The sequence below is a fragment of the Plasmodium yoelii genome (assembly GCF_900002385.2).
Source record: "Plasmodium yoelii strain 17X genome assembly, chromosome: 9".
Lineage (NCBI taxonomy): Eukaryota > Apicomplexa > Aconoidasida > Haemosporida > Plasmodiidae > Plasmodium > Plasmodium yoelii.
The window spans coordinates 1,579,213-1,603,095 of NC_036181.2; the positions used below are offsets into that span (position 1 = coordinate 1,579,213).

Below are 23,883 nucleotides of genomic sequence, written 5' to 3' on the forward strand. Positions count from 1 at the left end.
GTATATAATAATATCATTATTATTATTATTATATTTATTATCATTATATTTTATTATCATTATATTTTATCATTATTTTATGGGTTTATTTATATACACTATTTATTTAGTATATGCCCTTAAGTTTTTATTAGCGCTACTACTACACTTTTATGTTTCTCGAAAGTATGCATAATAATGATATATATTAACTACAAATAAATATATTATATTATTTTTATTATTATTATTTTATAGTTGTATATTAGTGTTATCAGTGGTTATTAATGTATGTCCCCTTTTTACTTAATAGCTATAACATTTATTTATTATTCATATAAGCTTTTTTTTTTTTTTTGTAAAATAATACTTGCAATTTGTTAGTAATGAAATTAAATATTTATAATATTTTTTTTTATACAATTATATATTATTTTTTATACAATTATATATTATTTTTTATAAAATATTAAACAAATTTTGTGAATAAAAAAATTTATAATGTAGAAAACATTTTCCTTACTTTCAAATAATAATTCATAATTGAATTTTTTCCTAAATTTGTTTTTATCATATTTAACAATTTTTTAAATTATAATATAAAAGAGCAAAATGGGTAAATATTGTATTATAATAATATAATATTGTAGCTCTATATTTAAAAAATATATGAAAAATTGGCTAATACTTAAAATATATATTATATATGAGTTTGCAAAATACTTAATTAGTTATATATCCTATGTATTATATATGTAAACTATATATATTTTATAGTTGTATTATAAGTTATGTATATTACTCGTATATAAAAAAAGTGTTTATGATTAATTTGTTATTGAATATTTGGTAAATTATTATTTAAATATTCAATTTCATAAAAATCAACTCACACACGCCACTATATCACAACATACATCACCACATACATCACAACATATATCACCACATATATGTATATATCCTTAAATTTTTTAAACGAAATATAAAAAAAATTAAATGGTTTTTTAATTTTTTTTAATTTATTATTAATTTTATTTTCTATGATGAACTTTAAAATTATTGACAAGCATATGTCTGATATAAAAATATAGCTGATGATACTATATATATAATCTGAGAAAATAATATTAATAAAAAAAATAAAGTAGGAAAAAATAACTAAATGTTTAAACAAAAATACTACATTTCATGGAAAATTAAACATATCCGTGTGTGTGGGTGGGTGATATAATTGAATATCTATTTATATAATATTTATGCTAATCTAATAAAAGGTCTTAATTTTTTTTTATTTTCATTTTGGTGGTTTTCCTTAAGAAAGAACAAAATATATAGAGAATAAGATAATGATAAACTTTTCTTTTTTTATATAATTAACAACATAAAATTGGTAATAAGCAAACTTTTATTCAATTTATATTGATTATTATTTGGGGGGTGAGGAAATATATGAACACATTTTTAAGAGCAATTGAAAAGCATTTTATTCATAAAAAGTGGGAATTACAACATTAGGTCATTCTTTTGGTTTTTTTAAAAACATATAAAACAATTTACTTATTTATATGTCAACTTTAATAGTAAGAAGGGAAACAAAAAAAATAATAGCAATTTCTGTTTGGTATCCTGTACAATTTTTCTTATATTTTTTACTTATACGCATAGTAAATAAAATACGTATATATATTTTTTCAATTTTATGTATTAAATTGCAAAGATACGTATTTGACCAAAATGGGAAATCGTGGAAAAATTGTGGAAAAATTGTGGAAAAATTGTGGAAAAATTGTGGAAAAATTGTGGAAAAATTGTGGAAAAATTGTGGAAAAATTGTGGAAAAATTGTGGAAAAATTGTGGAAAAATTGTGGAAAAATTGTGGAAAAATTGTGGAAAAATTGTGGAAAAATTGTGGAAAAATTGTGGAAAAATTGTGGAAAAATTGTGGAAAAATTGTGGAAAAATTGTGGAAAAATTGTGGAAAAATTGTGGAAAAATTGTGGAATAATTGTAGAATATTTGTGAACAAATTGTGGAAAAATTGTAGAATAATTGTGAAAAAATTGTGGAAAAATAGTAGAATAATTATAGAATAATTGTGAAAAAATTGTGAAAAAATTGTGAAAAAATTGGGGAAAAATAGCCTAAGGAATAAACATTATTAACAGCAATATTTAAAAGAATACACCAAGTTTTAATCACTAATATTTCATGATGACATATTTTTTATTACACAGTTATTTTTAACCTTTATGAAATTAATAAGTTTTGTCAAATAAAATAAAATGGTTTAATTTTATTTACAAATAATTTTAAGCACCGGATTGACCAATTATACAACTATATCACTATTGTTGTTTGGGCTAGCCAAAATGGAAATAAAAAAAAAAAAAAAAAAAAAAAAAAAAAAAAAAATATATGTGAATATAGGAAGCTAACAAATTAATGCATGTTACTTAAAATGGATTTAACAAAAAACCATAAAAATAACTAAAGTATTTTTAAAATAACAAAGTATTCTTAAAATTGTATAGTATGCTTAAAATAGCTATAATATGCTTAAAATATATAATATTTTTTTCAAAATATATAATATTTTTTTCAAAATAAATAATATTTTTTTCAAAATAAATAATTATTTTTCAAAATAAATAATATATTTTTCAAAATAAATAATATATTTTTCAAACCAAATAATATATTTTTCAAAATAAATAAATAAATTTTTTTGATAATTGTTTCTACAAAATTATTTTTTATAAAGTTTTTTAATGTACCATTATATGTTTATAAGATATAATCCTAAATATGTCGCACATTAAAGCAAGCAATTTGTTTTTTCCATATTATATACAATATATTATTATTTATATATATTTTTTTTTGTAACTATACCCTTTAAATGTACACTATAAAAATATAAAAAACGCTTTTTATTAATAATAATATTATAATAATAATATAATAATAATATAAAATAATAATTAGCGTTTATTTATTATTTTTTCATAACGTAGTTGTAAATTTAAGTGCAATTTTTATGTAGCCCCTATAATAAATATGCTGTTTTTTAAATTGATTTATTTGAAAAAGGCGAAAAAATAAAACTAATTAATTGCGCATTGCAATATTTTATTTAAAATATATAATATATTTATTTAATTTTTTTTTTGTATTTGTATGTACCTTGTGATAATAATTATTATTATACTTTTCTTTATTTTATTTATGTATATAAATAATATTTTTTTAAAGAATAATATGAATATATAAAATTTTTTATGTAAGGGAAAATATTATTTATATTTGCATTTAACTTGTTTATGTACATACAATATATAATGTTTTATTCCATTCGTTTAATTTTTCTGTGAAAATATTAAAACATAAATTCTACATTTGCGTATATATGTAAATAATAATATTCCCAAGCTGCCACAAACAATTAGTTTTATAGCAGCTTTTAATTTTATTAATAAATTTAAAAAATATCCCGCAATTTGACTATTATATTTTATGTATTAATAAAAATAAAAAATAAATAAATATATAAAAAAAAAAAATAAATATATAAAAAAAAAAAATAAATATATAAATAAAATGGCGAAGATTAAAGTAAGAAAAAAACAAAAGCATGCTGGGACATTTGAAGAGAATTTAAAAAATGTTGTAGTCTCAAAAAATGGAATATTAAAAAAACAAAAAATAAAAAACAAAAAATTAACAAAAAAAATAACAGAAAAACATAAAAAAAAAAACACATTAAATAAAATTATTAAATTAGCAAATATAACAAATGAAAATGATTATTCAGATTATGATGATGATGATCTAATTGATTTTATCAATTCTCAAGAAGATAAATTTTTAGAGTTTAATGATGATATAGAAGATGAAGTTATAGATGATACAAATTTATATGATGATAATGAAATAAATTTAAATCAAAATTATATGAATAATAATTATGAAGAACCAAATGACATAATAGAAGATCTAAACATCAAAATCAATAAAAATGGTTATAAGGGGGAAGGAAATATTCTAGACAATTCAAATAATAAACTGACTGACTTTGATAAGTCTCCTGAACAGGTAATAATAAAAATTGTATAAATAATTTATTGTAAAATATATTTCTCCCTCTTCGAGCAGTTTTATTTTCAATGTATATTATTTTGTGTGCATATGAGAGAATACAATATTCTCATATATGTACAACATTGTCTCGATTATTTATTATTGTTTTTTTTGTTTATCGCACCTACTATTTTTTAAAAGTGCAAAATAATGGGGGCGATAAATAAAAATACATAAAAATAAATAAAAATAAAATTGCTTAAAATAACATTGGGGCAAAAATCAGGGCTTAAAATGTTTTAAAATTATAAACAGTTTAGGCAGTACAAATTTGTGCACAATATAATCTTATTGTGTGTGTATGAATCTGATGGTGTGTATATATATATATGTATATGTTTATTTATTAGTGGTTAAATTGCATTGTATTAATTTTTTTTTTTTTTTTTTTTTTTTTTTTTATTATAGAAAACGAAGATAGATACAATGGTTGAAAAATGTTATAAAGTTGTAGGGGAACATTTAGCAATTTATAAAAAAGGAAAATTACATCAAGCCCTTACAATATTAGTAAAATCACCCAAATGGTATGAATTACTTTTATTAACAACTCCAAAAAAATGGACAACACAAGCAACTTTTGAAGTAACAAAATTATTTTCATCTGGTCTAAAAGAAAAAGATGTATGTATATATTATAAAAATATTTTATTACCAATAATATTAGAAAATATTGAATTAAACAAAAAGCTTGATGGTTTTTTATATAAAGCATTAATCAAATCTTTATATAAATCAAAAGCATGGTTTAAAGGTCTTTTATATCCAGTTTTGTTAAAAGTAAGAAAAATTATTATAATGTAAATTTTTATGTACATATATTAGAGGGAATGAAATATATTCTCTACATATTTTGTTTGTGTGCAAATAAAAATGCGGAATAAATTTTATATGATGATTAGTCCTTGTCTAAATAAAAAAAATGAAGACAATAGTACTGCCCCAAACTGATTAAAATTAGCAATTACCGCAAATATAGCTATATAGCTATATATATATATATATATATATATATATATATATATATAGTGCAATTTTGTATAATATATGATAACATTTTTTTGTGTGTGTATTATTATCTGTCATGTCATGCTTTTGTTTTATATATTTATTTACAGGATTCTACTAAAAAACAAATTGTGATATTTGGAAGTGTTATTCAAAAAATGAGTATATCAATAAATATTGTAACTTGTTGTCTTAATGATATTTTTAAGTTTCAATGGAATTCTCATATTTCATATATTTTAACTATTTTTTTTAATAAAAAATATGCTTTTTCTAAAGAAGTAAGTATTCAAAAATGCGAAATGTAACACTAACACAATTTGTGTTTACCTTTATTTAAGCTATTTCTAAAATGTATATATATATATATATATATTTTTTTTTTTTTTTTTTTTTTTTTTTATAGTTTATTGAAAAATCAATTAATTATTTTCTAACATTTGAAAATTATCCTAACCCATTAACAATAAGTTGGCACAAATCATTATTAACCCTAATTCAGAATTATAGAGGTATGAACTATTTATAGGAAATAATTTTGACGTTTTTTTTGTATTTTTTGTATTATTTAAGTGTTATACGAAATAGTCACATAAAAGTGGTTGTATATAATATTTATTTATTTTAAATGATGAAATCGTACGCTTGGCATCTGAAAAATTTGCTAATTTTGAAGATAACTTTTTTAACCAGTTATCCCTATCTGATATAAAATAAATAATATATTATAATAAATTTACGCGAAAACGATTTGTAAATTTCAAACTGTGAATACCAACTGTTATTATTTTTGCACACATACATGCATGGATAATACATGGACATTTTTGTTTTTATTTCCAACAGGCTTAGTAAATGATGAGCAGATAGCAAAATTAAAAATATTATTAAAAAAAAAAAACCACCATCAAATAACTAGTGAAATATTAAAGCATATATATTCACCCGCATACTTTATTAATCGTAATAATTCATATATCCACATTTTTGAATAAAAAATATTCACTAATTTTGATTTTATTTTATCATTTTTTATCATTTTTTATCATTTTTACAGAAATTAGCAATTTAAGTATGGATGCTGGAATAAATAATGTGTAGACATAAATTATATATTATAATAGGGGGTTATTCCTAAAATTAATTAAATTTTTTTTTTTTTTGTTTTAAAAAGCCCATGAAGGTGTTGCAAAGGATGTAAATAAATATATATAAATAAATATATATATAAATAAATATATATATAAATAAATATATATATATATTTGTGCTTCTCCCTCTTAGTTTTATTTATGTGAAGGTAAAACATTTTGAAAAATATTATAAATGCTCAATTTTATAATAAATATATTGAGATAGTAAACTATTGCTAGTATTTAAAAATCGTGATAATTGGATTGCATACTATACACGCATAATAGATATATTAAAAATATTAAAATGATGAAACATAATCAGTTCTGCTTCTGATAATAATGAAGACAAATTGTTTAACTGATTTAATATTTTTAATTATATATTTATAAAATATGTAGATATATATATTTGTGTGATATTTGATTGTAGTATATCTAAGCTAATGCAAACATGTGGATGTATTTTTTTTGATAAATAAATAAATATATAATTATAATATAATTATGATATAATTATAATTTTTTTTTTTCTTTATTTTACTTTTTAGGGGGAAAACATTAACATAATTAAAATTTTGTAAAACACTATCCTTATATATTTTTCTTTTACATTTTTTTTTTACATTTTTTTTTACATTTTTTTTTACATTTTTTTTTACATTTTTTTTTACATTTTTCTTCTTTTATATATATTTGGCATACCTTTTTTAAAAATGTTTTTGTTATCAACTGATTTAAAATAAAAAATCGAAAAATAAAATTTTTTTTATATATAAAAATAAAGTGCAATAAATATATTGATTTGTTATTTTAAGCTAAAATATATAAATAGGGATATGGGGTCACTGAACATATTATCTATATAATAGAGAATAATAATTTTTAGTAATCTATATTTTATGATTTAAAAAAAAAAAAAAAAAATTAAAGAGTCATGATATATTTGGTGTTATGTGTGCACTACATGTGTATATATCCTTGATATTTGTATTTTCCTTTTTTTCTCATATTTTTTTTTTGGGGATTATTAGGAAATGTTTATATAAAAAGTTATTATGCTAATATTAAATTTGTAAATATTATAAGAACAATGATATATTTTTTTTTTATTTTTGAATAAAAGCTAAATTGAAAAATATAGAAAAAATAAAAGACAATATAAAAAAGTAGAGAAAAATGATAAACCCCGATAAGTTCATTGGTACGGAAGCACATAATTTATACAATGTTATAGAGATTTTTGAAAAAAAAATAAAAAATTTATCTCTTATAAATGAAGAGGTGAGAAAAAAATCACAAAAAATGCAAAAAAATGCAAAAAAATGGACATATTTATCCAAAAAATATCATAAATATATGTCTACGTGGTGTGACTATAAAAATAATAAAAAAATTATTTTATGTTTGATGATAAAAACGTAGGTTTTAGAAAAAATAAACGAAGTTGACTTGAATATAACTTCGGAAGAATTTTTACGATATTTTAAGAATATCATACAATTAAATAAATTATATGAACACACTGATTTATCAAAAGGAAAAGAAAAAGAAAAAGAAAAAGAAAATCAAAATCAAAATCAAAATCAAAATCAAGATGAAAATCAAGATGGTAGTGGCGGTGACAGTGACAGTGACAGTGACAGTGACAGCAGTGAGGGTGAACAAATTTCGAATTATAAAGAAAATAAAGAGTTGATTGAAAAAATAAAAAAATATTCATCTACTTTATGTAAAATATTTAAAGGAAATAATAATTTAGTAAAGGTTTTAAAACCACTAAATGATAAAGAAAATCATGATTTTTTCAAGTTTCGTCATATTATCAAAGATTTAAAGGTAAGACAGGTTAAGCGGTTGTAACGAAATTGAGAATACCGATTTGTTCGAAAAAAAAAAAAATAAAATAAAAAAAATAATAAAAAAATAATAGTAATAATAGTAAAAATAGTAAAATACACGTACTGCTAGATACATAATTATGTCCGGTTCTTACACATCTATAGGGAACATTTTTACTAAAATTTCAAACAACGGCTAAAGAAAAATATGATAGATTAAACATTTTAGAGGAGTTAAAAAAAGAAGAAGATAATATGCGAGATGAAGAAAAACGATTAAATCATGAATTAGAAACAATTCGAAATAAAAGTTATAATGATATAAAAAACTTAGAATCTATTTTAATAAATAAAGAAGATGAAATTCAAAAATTAAAAAAAATGTCTGATGAAAAAATAAAAGAATTATTAAATACTTTACCTGTAAATAATATACCAGAAGAATTAGAAACAATTAATACTATATTTGAAAAAACCAAAAATTTATATGAAAATCAAATTAAAACATATCAAGATTTAGAAGTTAGTTTAGTAAAAAAAAATAATTTATTAGAATTAGATATACAAAATTATATAGATTCATTAGATTCTGAAATTAGGAAAATAGATGCAGGTATTCTACATCACATTGTTCATAAAACTATATTTCAACTTTTTTTTTTTTTTTTTTTTTTTTTTATCTATTCAATTGGTTTACTAAACCTTGTTAATATTGTTTTATCCATATATGGATGCATTGAATTTATCAGTTTTTTACTTTGGATACTTTTTTGTTTATTTCCTTAGAAATTGGATACTATCATACTGAGCTTCAAAAAAGCAAAGTTCAAGAAGATGAATTAGACGGTATTATAAAAAGAAAAGAGATAGAACAAGATGAAAATAATTATTTAAAAGATCTAGCAGAAAAAAGAGATAAAATAATTAAAAAAAAAGAAGATAAACATAATTATGCAGCAATTGTTATTCAATCTTACATCAGAGCTGTAAAGGAAAGAAATTTATTTGGGAAACATGAAAAAAAAAAGAAAAAAAAAATTAAAAAAAAAAAAAAAAAGTGAAATAAAAAAAAAAAAAAAAGTGTGTGTGTGTAAGAAGAGTATTATTTACTATATGTCACATGTATAGTACAAAATACATATTTATTTTTTTTGTATGTTTCCAAAAAGGTTACTAAAATTATATGGAAAATAATTAGTGAAACAGTTATCATGTTGTTTCAAATCTTATTAACAAAAAGTGATGTAGAATATTTTCTTTAAATATATTAAAAATATAACTATGATCTATGAAGCTAAAAAATAAAAATAGTTCTATTACACAATATATATATATGTATGTCTATTTTCTTTTTTTGCCTAAATTTAGTAGATTTAAAAATTATGATTATATACCCAAAAATTTAAATGATAAATTTATCCATTATTTATTTTCATTATTTTTATTTTCATTATTTTATTTTCATTATTTTTTCCCATATTATTATAATTATCGCATAAAATACGTATGTGGAAGTAGCTTAATTACGTAGTGTACTTTTGTATTTATGAATTAAAAAAAAAAAAAAAAAAAAAAAAAAAAAAACTAGTATAATATTATTCATACAATTAATATACCATTGTTGGTAAAAATTTGCGCATATAATTTATGGAACGTTGGAAAACTAATGATTTGTCTAAAAGTTGTGGAAAAAAAAAATTAAGTCAAAATAAGAAAATTACTAAAAGTAAAAATTAGAAGGAAAAAAAAAAAAATAATAGAGTGACGATGAAATGAAGTCGCTTTTTTTTTTGTAACAATAATTCATAATAAATTTTTTTTTAATTTTTATTTTGTTTCGTTATATATATATACATATATAGAAATGGTGTAAAACATTTTTCCACTTTCTAATTGGCAATTTGATATATTTTGTTATACATAATTTTGATTTTATATCATTGTTATTTTATTATTATTCTGGCTATATTTATTATTACTACATTTTTTTTTTAAATATATTATTTAATAAAAAAGTTAACAATTCAAGTGAGTAGATAGACATGTCATATATGAACTCATAGATTGTAACACACTTTTGAAATTAAATAAATTTAAAAAAAAGAAAAGGGTATACATCGAAACTTAATATATATATATAAGCTTATTATTTGTAATGTTTCAAAATGAATGATATAGATATAGAGGAATATAACAAAAACATAATCCAGGAACTAAATGAAGCTGAAGAAGAAGGTGAATTATCGTTGTCTATGTTTTTGCATGATTTGATAGAAATAGATATAGAATCTAATTTTACTTATAATTATAAAGTAATAGATAGAATAATAAATATATGTATAAAATCTTTGAATAACCATTTAATACTACTATCTGATGAATGCATGTATTTTATTCGATATTGTATAAATAAATGTATAAATATTAAAGAAGAAATAAATGAACAGTTTTTTAGAAATTTAAATATTATTTTAAATGTATTTTTAAATGAGACATATTTTTTAAAGGATTCATTTTTGTTATTTGAAAGAACTTTTTTTTTTTTTATTTTGGATTTAAATAATAATATAAATATAATGGATATATGGAAAAATTATGACAAAGAGCTAGCTATTTTTTACACATCATTATTGCATATATTATCTTATCATTTATCATTAATGAATCAAAGTATTAATAATTTAAAAAATCAAAATTTAAGTTCAAATTCTACACAAATAGGATGTTCAAGAATAAAAATAATCGAAATCGGATTTGATGTTTTACTTTTTATTTTTAGATCCATAAATCATATTAATTTAGTTGAAACAATTGGAAAAGAAACTTGTTTGAATTTATCAAATACAATTATAATACCTGATCATATTGAAAATATTATAAATCAGTTTGAATTAATTCCAGATATCGAAATTAAAAAAAAAATATTATCTTTATTTAAGGTTATGCAAAAGCGCATTTTAGGGAATACAAATGAATCTATTTTAGACAATATAAACAATTTAATAAATAAAAAAATAACTTATTATTTAACTATAACAAAAGAAAATAATATAAATATCGATACTTTAAAAGAATCATCATATATTTATGTTAATAATAATAATCTTTTTCTTAGCACTTTTAACACAATTTCTGATGTAGAAACCGATCAAAACGACAAAATTATTTTATCAGCAAAAGGGTATAAAGGAAATTTATTATTAAATTTTTTTTATGTCTATTTTTATAATACACAAAATCAGTTACTTATAGTATTGTCATATGATAGAGTAAAAATAAAAACAGACCCCAATTCGAAAACAATCATTTTTCAGTTTAAGAAAGCTGATGCTTTAGGTAAGAAGCGTGTAGTTTGTTGCCTCGTGCTTTAAATTGTTTTATTTTTTTTCGCTATTTTTTTTTGCTATTTTTTTTTGCTATTTTTTTTCGCTATTTTTTTTTGCTATTTTTTTTGCTATTTTTTTTTCGCTATTTTTTTTCGCTATTTTTTTTCGCTATTTTTTTCGCTATTTTTTTCGCTATTTTTTTTCGCTATTTTTTTTCGCTATTTTTTTTTCGGTTATTCTAAACAGGTGTAATTTCCAACAGGATCAGAAAACAGTTTGAAGATAAGATGCTTGAGAATGTAGAAATATCAATAAGATTTAATACAGAATCTATTAAAGATAACATTTTTGAAATTATAAAAAATTTATCTACTATTGAAAATGTTATATATGACGATAAGAATAACCAAAGACCCACATCAGAAGATATAAAGGAAAACCAAACAGATGTAGACAAAATTAATAATGAAAATAGTAATATTCTTGGAGATCCTCAAAATCAAATATTAGCAGAAGATATATATTTTAATTGTATAGAAAAACTTGAACGAAGAAAAGTAAGTTTTGCAACAACAAAAGAAATATGTTTATTAAAAGGTAACATATCTATGGGAAAAAAAACAATGCCATTAAATATGTCAATAAATTATATGGATTGTAAAAATAAAGAAAATATTCAAGATAGTGATACAAGTAGTATTAGCAACCAAAGTTGTGATAAATACAGTGATGAATATATTGAAGATGTGGAAAAACAAAATATATACACAGAATCAGAAGGAAATATAGAAGATAATAATATTAGTGATGATCAAATAGAGCAATCAAATATTTTCGAGAATAATGATGAAAGTGATACAGAAATGCTTAAAATTAGTTACGCAACATCCAAAGATTTTATTATAAAACAAGGAGACAATGAAAATAATGAAGAGATATGTATATATGAAAGTAATAGAGAAAATTTCGATAATTATAATAGTGAATATAAGTTAAAGGATGATAATGAACAAATTCAAAATGAATGTAAAGAAGAAAATTTTAATTATGTTAAAAGTCCAAGTCAAATAAAAGATAATTCTATAGAAAAGTTAGTACTTAAAAGAGGTTCAAATTCAGAAGTATATAATAACAATAATACTAACGGTTTTAATTTGTTTAGTGAAAATAGTACACAAAAATGTGATAGTATTATTTATGATACAAATTGTGAACATGAAATCAAATCGGATAATTATAAAAGTATCGAAAGTGAGAAATGTGAGCAAATAGATCTTGCCAACAAAAATAATGATATATGCGAAAATAATAATGACAATATAAAAAGTTGTGGGCTTTTCAAAGAAGAAATAATTGAATGTGACAATAAAGAAACCTCAAAAAAAAACAAAAGAAAAAATGATTTTAATAACACACAATGTAATCCGATAAAATCACCTGCTGAAATAATAAAAACATTGCTAAATTATGATGAAAAACACGAAAAACTTACTGAATGTATACAAAGCTTAAGTAAATATAAGAAGAGGAATAAAGGATACAGCCAAAATATAAGAACTAAAAATGAAGTATTAGATGAAGAAATAAAATATGTTAATAAAGAAAATGAAAAAAGTAATATAATAAATTTGCAGGAATCGTGTCAAAATAAAAATGATGAAGAATGTAACATTCGAAATAAACAAATATACTTAAATAATAACATTTCAGAAACAAAGGAATGTTCAGAAATTGTGAACATAATAGGAAAGGATGAACCAAGTAATGAAACTCTTTCAAATAATGATGGTGAAGATATAAATAAAAATAAATTAAGTCCAAATCATTACATAGATAAACCATGTTCAGGCAGTAAAAGCAAAAAGAGAATAACCACCAATACATCTTATGATATAAAAAGTAATAGTTTTTTTAAAAATAACATTGATTCCCCATATCCAATAAAAAAAGTAAAATATAATTATTATGATCCTGAATTTTTAGATATATTAAAAAAAGGAGATAACTTGGAAAATTTATCAGCTAAGTATTTAATAAAGGCTTATACATTAATGCAATATAATAAAAGATATATACATATACAAATAATAGATTATTTTAGATACATAAGACAAAAAATATTGTTATCTTATGAAAATATAAATTTAAAATATAAAAATTTATTAAAAGAAATACAATCAGAATATGATACACGATTTCAACGTATTATATCTAAGTACTCTAAACAGCTATTAGAACATAATAAAAAAAAAACTATTAATATAACCAATATACCAAATCCTATTGATACAAATATAATTAAAGAAAAACTCAAAGGTTTGTATGATACATTTAATGTAGTTCAAAGAACTATAAAGGATAAAGTCTTAAATTCAAAAATTTTATTGAAATATAAGCAAAGTGACATATACACACCTTCTTTTTCATTGGGTACTATTGTATCGAAATGTTCCTCATGAACATATCATTAAGCATGTATATGAATGTGCCTATAAATATATGCACGTTATCATATTTTTTTTCATAATGGAAAATATAAATTATAATCTTGTTACTCTGTTGTTGTACTATTATGCTATTTTTTTTTTTTTTTTTTTTTTGTTTTGTTTTAGAACTAAAATTATTTTTATCATAATTATATGTATATTAGCATAGACTTACATATCTATGCGCATGATAGAATAGCTTCTCAAACATTATACATTTATGGGATGTGTCTAAAGTATATATTTTTTGTTTCATTTCAAAAAAAACAATATGGAACTTGACCAAGTATTTAATAAAACGAAAAATAAGTGTAAATATATCACCTGATTGGTATTTAATAATTTTTTAACTTATTTATGTTATGTGGTATATATATGCAAATAAAAAAATATTTTTTGAGTAGTGAATACATTCTTATTTTATACTAACTCTTAATTTGTGCACATATTTATGCATATCCAAATACAGAATTGTATGAACGTGCATGTAATACTACATACTAAATTTCAAATTAATTATTCGAGAATATGATATATATTAAACAATTTGTATTCCTTTAGCGTAAATATATATGAAAAAATAAAAATTAAAAAATATATATATATATATAAATACATTATACATATATTTTTTTTTGGGGGGTAGTAACAAAAGTTAGCCCCTTTATTCTCTATTACAATTCTACTGTATTACATTTTTTTTTTTTTTTTTTTTTTTTTTTTTGACTAGCTAAAAAATAAAAAAATCCTTTTGTTCATAAAATAAACATATTAATAAGATAAAAATAATTAATAATGTATTTCAGTTATATATATATATTTTTTTTTTTTTTTTAATTATTTTGATTCTTAAAAAATAATATAAATATATTTATAAATTTAAAAATAATATAATAATTAATATTAGTATATTTTTTAACTATTTTTATTTATAATATATTTCGAAAGAAATAATTGTATTATCTTATTTAAATTTTAACCTCTTTAACATTTTACTTAAATATTAGTTTAATTTTTTAATAAATGAATAAAAACAATATGATAAATAATGTATTAATTTTGTATCCCTTTTAAATGTTAATAATATTTGAGGAACATAAAAAAGCATAAATTTGGGGATATATAATTTTTTCGTTTTTTTTTAAACCAAAATATATTTTTTTGTGAAAATAATTCTTTAAATGATGAATAACTTTTGAGCGATGGGCGGACTGAATGAAAGTCAAACTTTAATGTAGAAAATCGCTGGAACTGATAAGAATTACATTTTCTTTAAAAAAAAATAATATTTTGGTTTAAAAAAAAGCGAAAAGGAATTGTATGAAGGATCCATACATACATTACATATATGTGTATTTATCTCCAATTATAATTTGATTTTTTTTTTTAAAAAAGTTTTAAGATGATAATATTTCCTAAGAGGTGGTGGTTCCATAAGTTATGTGCATATATATATTTGGTAACAAAAAAAATATAAATATATACGAATTTGATAAATAATAATGAATTATAATATACAAAAATTGATTACGAAAATTGATTACAAAAATTTATTACAAAAATTGATTACAAAAAAATAGTGTATCATTCACAAAGCACAAAGGTTGTATATGTATTTGTGATTTGACAAATAAAAAAGTCTAATTATTTTCCACAATTAAATTGTGAAATGTGTAAAAATAAATATAATTTTGAATATATCAAAAAAAAAAAAATGTATAGATAATAATATTAAAAGCAAACGTGTGTGTATGTGTGTGTTTCTTTCCCTTTTAACAATTTTATGGTGATGGTAAAAAAACAACATTTCTATTGGATTTGAAAAAACGATTTGCTTCTTCATTTTCAATAATATGGATTGCCATAATTTTTGAAAATAATTTAATATTATTAATTACATCACAAATATATGAATCATTTTTTATCATATAATATTTATCATCTGGAAATTCAATATAACAATAAAGTATATCTGTATTTTGATTTTTTTTAATAAAACTATAATAATCCATTATACATTGATTTTCTGCAAAATCTAAAATAGTTTCAATAATATTATTTTCTATATATATTAGAAAAACAGTAAAATGTATATACATATATTCATCTAAATAAAACACAGGAACAATATTATTATTATCATTGTATAAATTTTCAACAAGTTGTATATTTCTTTTTTTTAATATATCTTGAATAACATTGATTTTTTTTTTTTCATTTTTAGCCATAATTTTTCTTTCCTGTTCATTTTTTTTTTTTCTTTCTAAAAATTGTTCATATTTTTGTGTGACTTCCTTTTTTATATTTAAATAATCTTTTAAATTTACATTATTTTTTATATCTTCATCTTGTAATAATTCATCAAAAGATTTTATATATTCATATGCATCATTATATATACCTATGTAATATGAACACAAAATACTGTAATAAACACTTTTGTATTTTTTATTATTAAATGAAAATGCCTTTTTACAATCATCTAAGCATTTTATGTATTTTTTTTTTTTATAATGAGTAATACCCCTATTACAGTATAAATCTGAAAGTAAATTGTTTATATCTTTTATGCATATAATATCTTCTTCTTTCGGACTATTTAGATTTAGAGAAGTGCCATCAACGTTTCCATTTTGTTCGGTTTCATTTTTTTCTTTTCCATTTTGTTCGGTTTCATTTTGCTCGTTTCCATTTTGTTCGGTTTCATTTTGCTCGTTTCCATTATTATTGCCACCAATTTCGTGTTTTTTTTTATAGCTAGCTGAATCGTTTGGCTTACTAGAACCATTTTGTGAATCGTTTTTACTTTTATTCATTATTTTTTTATTTTTTAATTGATCTGCTTCCCTTTTTTTAAGATAATTTTCCAATACATCAATACCTTTAGTATAACTTATTATGGCATCTTCAAAATATTTAGCCCCATCTTTAAAATAGTCATTACCTACCTCTTTATAATTTTTGGCTAAACTTAATTCATTTTCATCAGTTATTATTAAATTGTACAATGCTAACAAATCTTCATTTTCTTCGATATTTGTTGGAAGTTCATCCATAAATAAAGGATGTTCAACATTTTTATATTTTTCTGATAATTGTTTAATATAATTCTCATCAATGTTAAAATCTTCTTCCATTTTTTCTTAAAATGGTGAATAGATATGCTGCATATGTATGTATATGTTTATGTATGTATATGTTTATATATATAGCTACAAATTAAAGGGTAAAATAAAAAATGGATATAAGCTATTTAAATTAGATAGCTAATGTAGCGAAAATTATATTTTATTTAAATTTTATAAAATTTATTTATTTTTTAGAATGTTTTAATTTACTTATGAATACAAATGATGATAAAGCATTTTATGTTTGTGCCTATTATGGATATGTATAAAATAATACACAAAAAAAAATATGCACTATTTAATTTAGTTGTAATAAGATAATATAATATTTAAAAACAAAAAATTTAAGGAAAAATAGTTAAAAAAAAATATAAAAATTTGTTTAAATTTGTATTTTTTGAACACAACTTTCATAGTTTCTCAAATATCTACAACATCGGCTATACAAATTAACAAAATTGGATGTAGATTGATTCATATTTTTAAGGCAATTATATATTTTATCTTCATCATAAAAACATTCATTATTATTTTCTGTAATTTTTAAATTTGGATCTTTGAATTTATTTAATGTTTCCTTTTGGCTATTTATGTATATTTCGTTTTCTTTAATTAAATCATCAATGATTTTTTTACGTAATTTATTATATTCATTTTCTATAAAAGGAGAGTGATGAAAAAAAAAAAAAAAAAAAAAAAAAAAAAATTATATTATTTTTAGGGGTTTTATGAGGTGTTTTAAATAGGTATGAATATGTTTGGATATGCATAGTTGGACATGCATAGTTGGACATGCATAGTTGGACATGCATAGTTGGACATGCATAGTTGGACATGCATAGTTGGACATGCATAGTTGGACATGCATAGTTGGACATGTATAGTTGGACATGTATATTTGGACACATTTATATAATATTAGGAAATAAAAATTTATGCATATATGATACACTATTTAACATTAGTCAAAATAATAAGCGTAGTACTGTTATTATATATTTTTTATTAATTTAAATTTAATTTTTTTGTATATACCTGTATTTTCTATTATGTTAGCTTTTTTAACAATCTCAATATCATTATAAGTTACAATTTGTGTGTCTATAACATTTTTTGTATAGTTAGTTTCATCTATTTTTGGAAATATATGAGGATAATTATCATTAAGTAACATTAAACTTTTGTTATTATGGTCATTTTGTGAATTAGTATTTCCCATTATTATTTTATTTTATTTTATATTTTTTTAAGAGATTTTTTTAAACTAAATAAGTATATATAGGCATATGATCTGTCATTTGACATATTCGTATAACAATACATAAGATATGTTAAGAAATTCAATTAATTAATATAAATAAAAATATTAATAAAATGTGTTAATATAAATGAGCAAATGTATTTTCATAACTCATTTTTGATAATGTAAAGCCAACATATTAGCTAAAAAAATTATAATAAATAAGAAAATAATGTTTTAATAAATATCCTGCGTCCTATCCATAAGTGTTTGGAAATTTTTGTTTAAAACGTTAGTCAATATGTATATGTATATATATATATATATATATATATATATATATATATATATATGTATGTATGTATGCATGTAGTTATGTGACGTTTCTCTATACTTAATAAATTATGCGGACGTGTTGCAATCAACATAACGCACAATGTGTAGTACTGCAACTTTTTGGGGAATTATTAATTTTACCATTTCCCTTAAACTGTTTAAAATATTATAATTAACTATATGGATACAACCTTAAGCATTTATCAGATCTAACAAAAAATATATAATTTTTTTATATAGTATTTATGCTTAAAAAATATGTTGGTATATCCCTGTATATATATATATATATATAAGAAATTATTTTTTTTTTTTTTATGAACATAACATTGCTTATTATTTCGTAGACAATTAAATATTATAATTTGATTAAAACATTTGATGTAGTTTATTTTATATAACATTTTTTTTATCCTCAATTTTATTAGTGTTGTTGAAATATATTTCATTTATGATAATCATGTTTTATATAATATGAAGGATAATATTTTGTATACTCATTATTTATTTATTCATATAAAAGGATGTTAAAATTTCACACATCATTCATATATTAATAAAAAAAAAAAAAACTTGTCAAAAATTAATAAGATAGTTTTATTTAATAAAAGAGAAAAATAATATGAATATTTCATAAAATTAAGACAAGCCCTTATATAGATTTATTCATTTGTTAATTTATAAATAATTGAGATCATATAATAAAATCTATGAGAATTCAAGATAAACATATTTGCTGATATATTTATATAAACCTAACAATCATAATGATTTTTTTTTTGCTTTTTTTGATTTTTATTTCTATATGTAAAATAATTATAATATATTTATATTACATAAAATATAGTATATAAGGGAATGGTAATATGAAAGCAAATGTCAGTAAAATAAAACTATAAGTTTTTTTTTTTTCTTATTTTCCCGATCTTTTTAACTTTAAGGTATATAATATAGTATTTATTGCTTAAAGGTTTTTCTATATGGAAAAAGGTATGTATATATATATATATATATAATTTAAAAAAAAAAAAAAAAATAGGTCCTTTTTAAACTTGAATTTCTTATTTGGTCCCCCAAAATAAATTGCTATTATCATTTTAAAAGTAATATTACCAATCCAGTTTAATATTTCATTTATTCATTCACAAAATTATACATATTGGGGCATTCTTTATATTTTTATATTATGTGTGCAAGGCGAAATGACAATGTTTATATTAAAAAAAATAAAAAATAATTTATTCTATTAGGTACAAAAAGAATAATATATATACTATGTTATGATATTTTAGCAAATCATATACTATAATTTTACTATATGCATTGTGAAAAATAATAAATATAAATAAAAAAAAAAAAAAAAAAAAAAAAAGATATTATATCATAAACATTTAAATGTATAAATTCAAAAAAATTAATAAAAGAAAACACAGAAAAACCGTTATTGAATTTTTTACAGTTTAGCAATTAAGCGAGATTGTAAACAGGGGTACAGAAAAAAAAAATAAAAAATAAATAAATAACATAATTAAGTAATATATTTATATATAATTATAATGTCCATATAAACTATATGTTTTTCCGAAAAATTGAGGGAAGTGGATAAGAAAAGGTCTCTTAATTAGATTACTAAAAAAAAATATATACGTGAGAATACTTACGAATATATTTCTAGTAAATACGTATATAAACAAAAAAATAATATATATGTGCATACATGCGCGCGCAAGTTTGCTTATATATGATCTTGAATACACCACGAAAAACATTTATTCATTTTAAAGGGGAATATAATGAATGCAACAAATGAAAAGAAAAGGAAAAGAATAACAAATTTAAATTCTATTATTTGGTTATTATTGTCATTTTTTTTGACATGTGCTGAGGGAGTAGATTATTATAAAAGATTAGGATTAAAACGAAATGCAACAAAAGAAGATATTTCAAAAGCTTATAGAAAACTAGCTAAGGAATACCATCCTGATATAGCCCCAGATAAGGAAAAAGATTTTATAGAAATTGCAAATGCATATGAGACATTATCTGATCCTGAAAAAAGGAAAATGTATGATATGTATGGAGAAAATTATGCTGAAGCATCTCAAGGGTTTGGAGGAGGACCAGGAGGTCCAGGAGGTGGGCCAGGTGGATTTGGAAATGGATTTCCTTTTGATCAGGATGTTGTAAATGAGATATTTAGACAATTTGCTAGTGGAGGTCGAGGTGGAAATTCAGGAGGTAATTTTCATTTCAAATTTAGTTCAGGAGGAAATAAAGGATATAATAATTCAGGACCAAGATATGGTGGTCGCCATCCATTTGAAGAAGAATATTATGAAGATATATATAAAAATGAAGTATTAAAAATAAATAGTAAAAATTCCAATTCAATAATTGATGATATAAATTATTCATTACTTATAAATTTTTATTCCTCTTCTAGTTCGGAATGTATATCATTTAAAAAAATATATTTAAAGTTATCAAAAAAATATGATGGGTATATAAATTTTGCAGTTATAAATTGTGATGAAGAGAAAGCATTATGTAAAAAATATAAAGTAAGGTCATTACCGCATATAATATTAATTAAAAAAAATAAAACATATGAAACATTATATAGTAGTAAAACTGAAGATAATGTTAAGAATTTTATAAATAATAATATTCCATATTCATTTACAGAAATTAAAAATAAAAAAAATCTCGATAAATTTTTAACAAAAAGTGCAGATATACCTAAAGTTTTATTTTTTATATCACATAAAGATAACATTATTATGCTTAAAGTTTTATCCATGGAATTTGAAAAAAGATTAAATATAGGAATTGTATATGATACTAATTATACTATTATGAAAATATTTAAAAAAAGAAATATAAAAACACCATCAATATTACTTATTGAAGATATAGATACTTTGGAAGGAGATTTAACACATTTAAAAACTGTTGATTTTAACATTTTATCATTAAAACTAAGTCACATTGTTGCACAACATAGATTAAAAAATAATTTATATGGTCATATTACCTCATATCAAGAATTAACCAAAAAAAAATATGATTCGGGTCATTGTAATGAAAAAGATTCACAAATTTGTTTTTTTATATTAAAACTATTAAATCAAAATTATAAAAGCCTTGATGAAGATATCAAAAAAGTAGCAACAAAATTCTCAAATGATCCTTTGAAAATTTTGTATATTAACATTTTTAACCAACCACATATTCTTGATTCTTTTGGATTAACAAATGAATGCAAACATCCGAATTGCTTAATTTTAGTTGCATTCAGACCCAAAAGACAAAGATTTAGGGTATTTGATGGAGAAGTTAATTACAATAATGTTCTCAATTTTGTCGATAATGTAGTTAGTGGAGGTTTGTCAATTAATCAAAACATCAAAAAGGGATTGAATTTTTTGAAAAGCTCATATTATGATGAATTATAAAGAAACAATAACTCGTATGTATTAGTTATCCATACACACATGCGGTGTTTGACTTTATCATATTTATCTTATTTTTATATATATTTAATATTTTTTTTTTAATTGTTGTTAAATGTTTGGCGATTTTGTATGCCAATATTTTACACATTTGTTTACGAACACGCACACGCTTTTACAAGCACACATTTTTAGTTAAAACATATACAAAAACTTTTTCCTTCGATACAATTGTATGTGAAGATTTTTTTATATTATAGTATCATTATTGTTTGTACACTTTCATATATAAATTCATACATACATGTGTGCACACATACAAATGGAGACACTTCCGATTTTAACCCACCAATATAGAGTACCATTGTTTATTATAATATTTTTATTTATTTTTTTTATATGAGTTATGTGTGTGATTATATGATACACACAGTCGTGAGGATTTTCCTTACAACAATAGTATTAACTGCCATCCTAAGGACAATTCTATATTGATATATGTGATGATTAAATGCATCACTGATGGAATATTTTTTTTATTATTCTATTAAATCTTTAAATTTATGTGACAAGTTTTTATTTGTTAAATTTATTGTTATTATCATCAGAATAACTTAAAATATATAATACGAGTAAAAAGATGATTTGAAATGAAAAAAAAAAAATACAAAGCTAGCTGTATATACACATTAAAACTAGCTTTATATGTATAATGGAGCTAATTTATATGCACAATGTAACTAGCTGTATATACATAATGTAGCTAGTTTTTTTTTTGTTCATATTTTTTATTTACTTCCTATATTTATGTGTGTTCACACACATATGAGACCGAATTAACATTTGTAGTATTTATGGTATATATAAATAGTAATTATAAAATAACATAGTTTTTATAACATATATATTTCTTATAAAAATAATAGAAAAAATAGGACTAAATAAGAATATATATATATTTTACTATTCCACATTCTATAAGCAATATAAATTTATCCTACTTTTAAATATTTTTTTTAAACTTATTTTTATATTTTATTTATTTATTGTACATAACAAATGAAAAGTATTTGAAATATTTTATATGCTTAATTACGATTTACAATAAATATGTTTTTTTGAATATAATATAGCACATTAGAATGTGTTAAACTTTATGTTTTGATGGGAAAATGAGAATAAATTCTATACATTTATATAGTATGTAAATGGATTTATAAATTTCGTTTGAATCGTATTATAAGAACATAATTTAACATGCAAGCAAACATTGTGTAAAGTAAAAGCAACTAACCAAACAACAAATATTAAACACATGTGTTAAAGATTATAGAGCATTTTTCACTGTAAAAACTAATATAATGTATAATATATTTCTTAAGTGTATAGCACTTATTTAAATGTGTTTGTGCTAATTTGTTTGGTATAAATGAAAATAAAAACAAAATATCATTATTGTCATACAGAAATCCTAAATACTTTGAAATTTAATAGGGAAGAGGGAATACCCAAAAGAAAAAAAAATATATAATTATTCCTTATTTGTAATAATTTGTTTATTTATTTAGGTAATGCACTAGGTATTTTCTTATTCATATATGGGCTGGTACTTATTATGTAATATAATATGATACCATTTATAATTATAATAGGGTGTATTTAAGATTTGCTTATACTGTAAAATTTATCATTTTTATAAAACTGGATTGGATGCACATAAACAAATAAATCGTAAAATTAAGCATGCACAATATGCTAAGAAAAATACGATTGAAAATGAGCTTTTTAATTTTTTTTATAAATTAATTTTTAT

At 20.4% G+C, this 23,883-nt stretch overlaps 6 protein-coding genes and 5 non-coding genes across 11 annotated transcripts; 9 read left to right on the forward strand and 2 right to left on the reverse strand.

Moving 5' to 3' along the window:
* Nucleotides 1–1,017: 1,017 nt before the first annotated feature.
* Nucleotides 1,018–1,103, forward strand: PY17X_0939800. Its single transcript, XR_002696565.1, has one exon. It is a non-coding gene; the product is annotated as a small nucleolar RNA snoR12 (small nucleolar RNA).
* A 2,477-nt stretch (nucleotides 1,104–3,580) lies between these two features.
* Nucleotides 3,581–6,229, forward strand: PY17X_0939900 (essential nuclear protein 1, putative; the record flags this gene model as incomplete). Its single annotated transcript, XM_022956083.1, has 6 exons — nucleotides 3,581–4,075; nucleotides 4,529–4,900; nucleotides 5,239–5,409; nucleotides 5,535–5,640; nucleotides 5,999–6,091; nucleotides 6,186–6,229. 6 exons carry the CDS (start codon nucleotides 3,581–3,583, stop codon nucleotides 6,227–6,229), a joined length of 1,281 nt encoding a protein of 426 aa, XP_022812268.1.
* Nucleotides 5,007–5,084, forward strand: PY17X_0940000. The gene has a single exon (XR_002696566.1). It is a non-coding gene; the product is annotated as a small nucleolar RNA snoR10 (small nucleolar RNA).
* Nucleotides 5,752–5,847, forward strand: PY17X_0940100. The gene has a single exon (XR_002696567.1). It is a non-coding gene; the product is annotated as a small nucleolar RNA snoR09 (small nucleolar RNA).
* A 334-nt stretch (nucleotides 6,230–6,563) lies between the features above and the next one.
* Nucleotides 6,564–6,629, forward strand: PY17X_0940200. The gene has a single exon (XR_002696568.1). It is a non-coding gene; the product is annotated as a small nucleolar RNA snR61/Z1/Z11 (small nucleolar RNA).
* Nucleotides 6,630–7,440: 811 nt separating this feature from the next.
* PY17X_0940300 (conserved Plasmodium protein, unknown function) lies at nucleotides 7,441–9,163 on the forward strand (the record flags this gene model as incomplete). The annotated part of the gene is made up of 4 exons (XM_022956084.1): nucleotides 7,441–7,545; nucleotides 7,687–8,100; nucleotides 8,268–8,715; nucleotides 8,889–9,163. 4 exons carry the CDS (start codon nucleotides 7,441–7,443, stop codon nucleotides 9,161–9,163), a joined length of 1,242 nt encoding a protein of 413 aa, XP_022812269.1.
* Nucleotides 9,164–10,267: 1,104 nt separating this feature from the next.
* PY17X_0940400 (conserved Plasmodium protein, unknown function) lies at nucleotides 10,268–13,887 on the forward strand (the record flags this gene model as incomplete). Its single annotated transcript, XM_722291.2, has 2 exons — nucleotides 10,268–11,438; nucleotides 11,675–13,887. 2 exons carry the CDS (start codon nucleotides 10,268–10,270, stop codon nucleotides 13,885–13,887), a joined length of 3,384 nt encoding a protein of 1,127 aa, XP_727384.2.
* Nucleotides 13,888–15,090: 1,203 nt separating this feature from the next.
* Nucleotides 15,091–15,181, forward strand: PY17X_0940500. Its single transcript, XR_002696569.1, has one exon. It is a non-coding gene; the product is annotated as a small nucleolar RNA snoR07 (small nucleolar RNA).
* Nucleotides 15,182–15,695: 514 nt separating this feature from the next.
* PY17X_0940600 (tetratricopeptide repeat protein, putative) lies at nucleotides 15,696–17,051 on the reverse strand (the record flags this gene model as incomplete). Its single annotated transcript, XM_725579.1, has 1 exon — nucleotides 15,696–17,051. The coding sequence occupies one exon, from the start codon at nucleotides 17,049–17,051 to the stop codon at nucleotides 15,696–15,698; it is 1,356 nt and encodes a 451-aa protein (XP_730672.1).
* Nucleotides 17,052–17,424: 373 nt separating this feature from the next.
* On the reverse strand, nucleotides 17,425–18,261 carry PY17X_0940700 (conserved Plasmodium protein, unknown function; the record flags this gene model as incomplete). The annotated part of the gene is made up of 2 exons (XM_725580.1): nucleotides 17,425–17,699; nucleotides 18,078–18,261. 2 exons carry the CDS (start codon nucleotides 18,259–18,261, stop codon nucleotides 17,425–17,427), a joined length of 459 nt encoding a protein of 152 aa, XP_730673.1.
* Nucleotides 18,262–20,411: 2,150 nt separating this feature from the next.
* PY17X_0940800 (heat shock protein DnaJ) lies at nucleotides 20,412–22,073 on the forward strand (the record flags this gene model as incomplete). Its single annotated transcript, XM_722888.1, has 1 exon — nucleotides 20,412–22,073. One exon carries the CDS (start codon nucleotides 20,412–20,414, stop codon nucleotides 22,071–22,073), a length of 1,662 nt encoding a protein of 553 aa, XP_727981.1.
* Nucleotides 22,074–23,883: the final 1,810 nt, after the last annotated feature.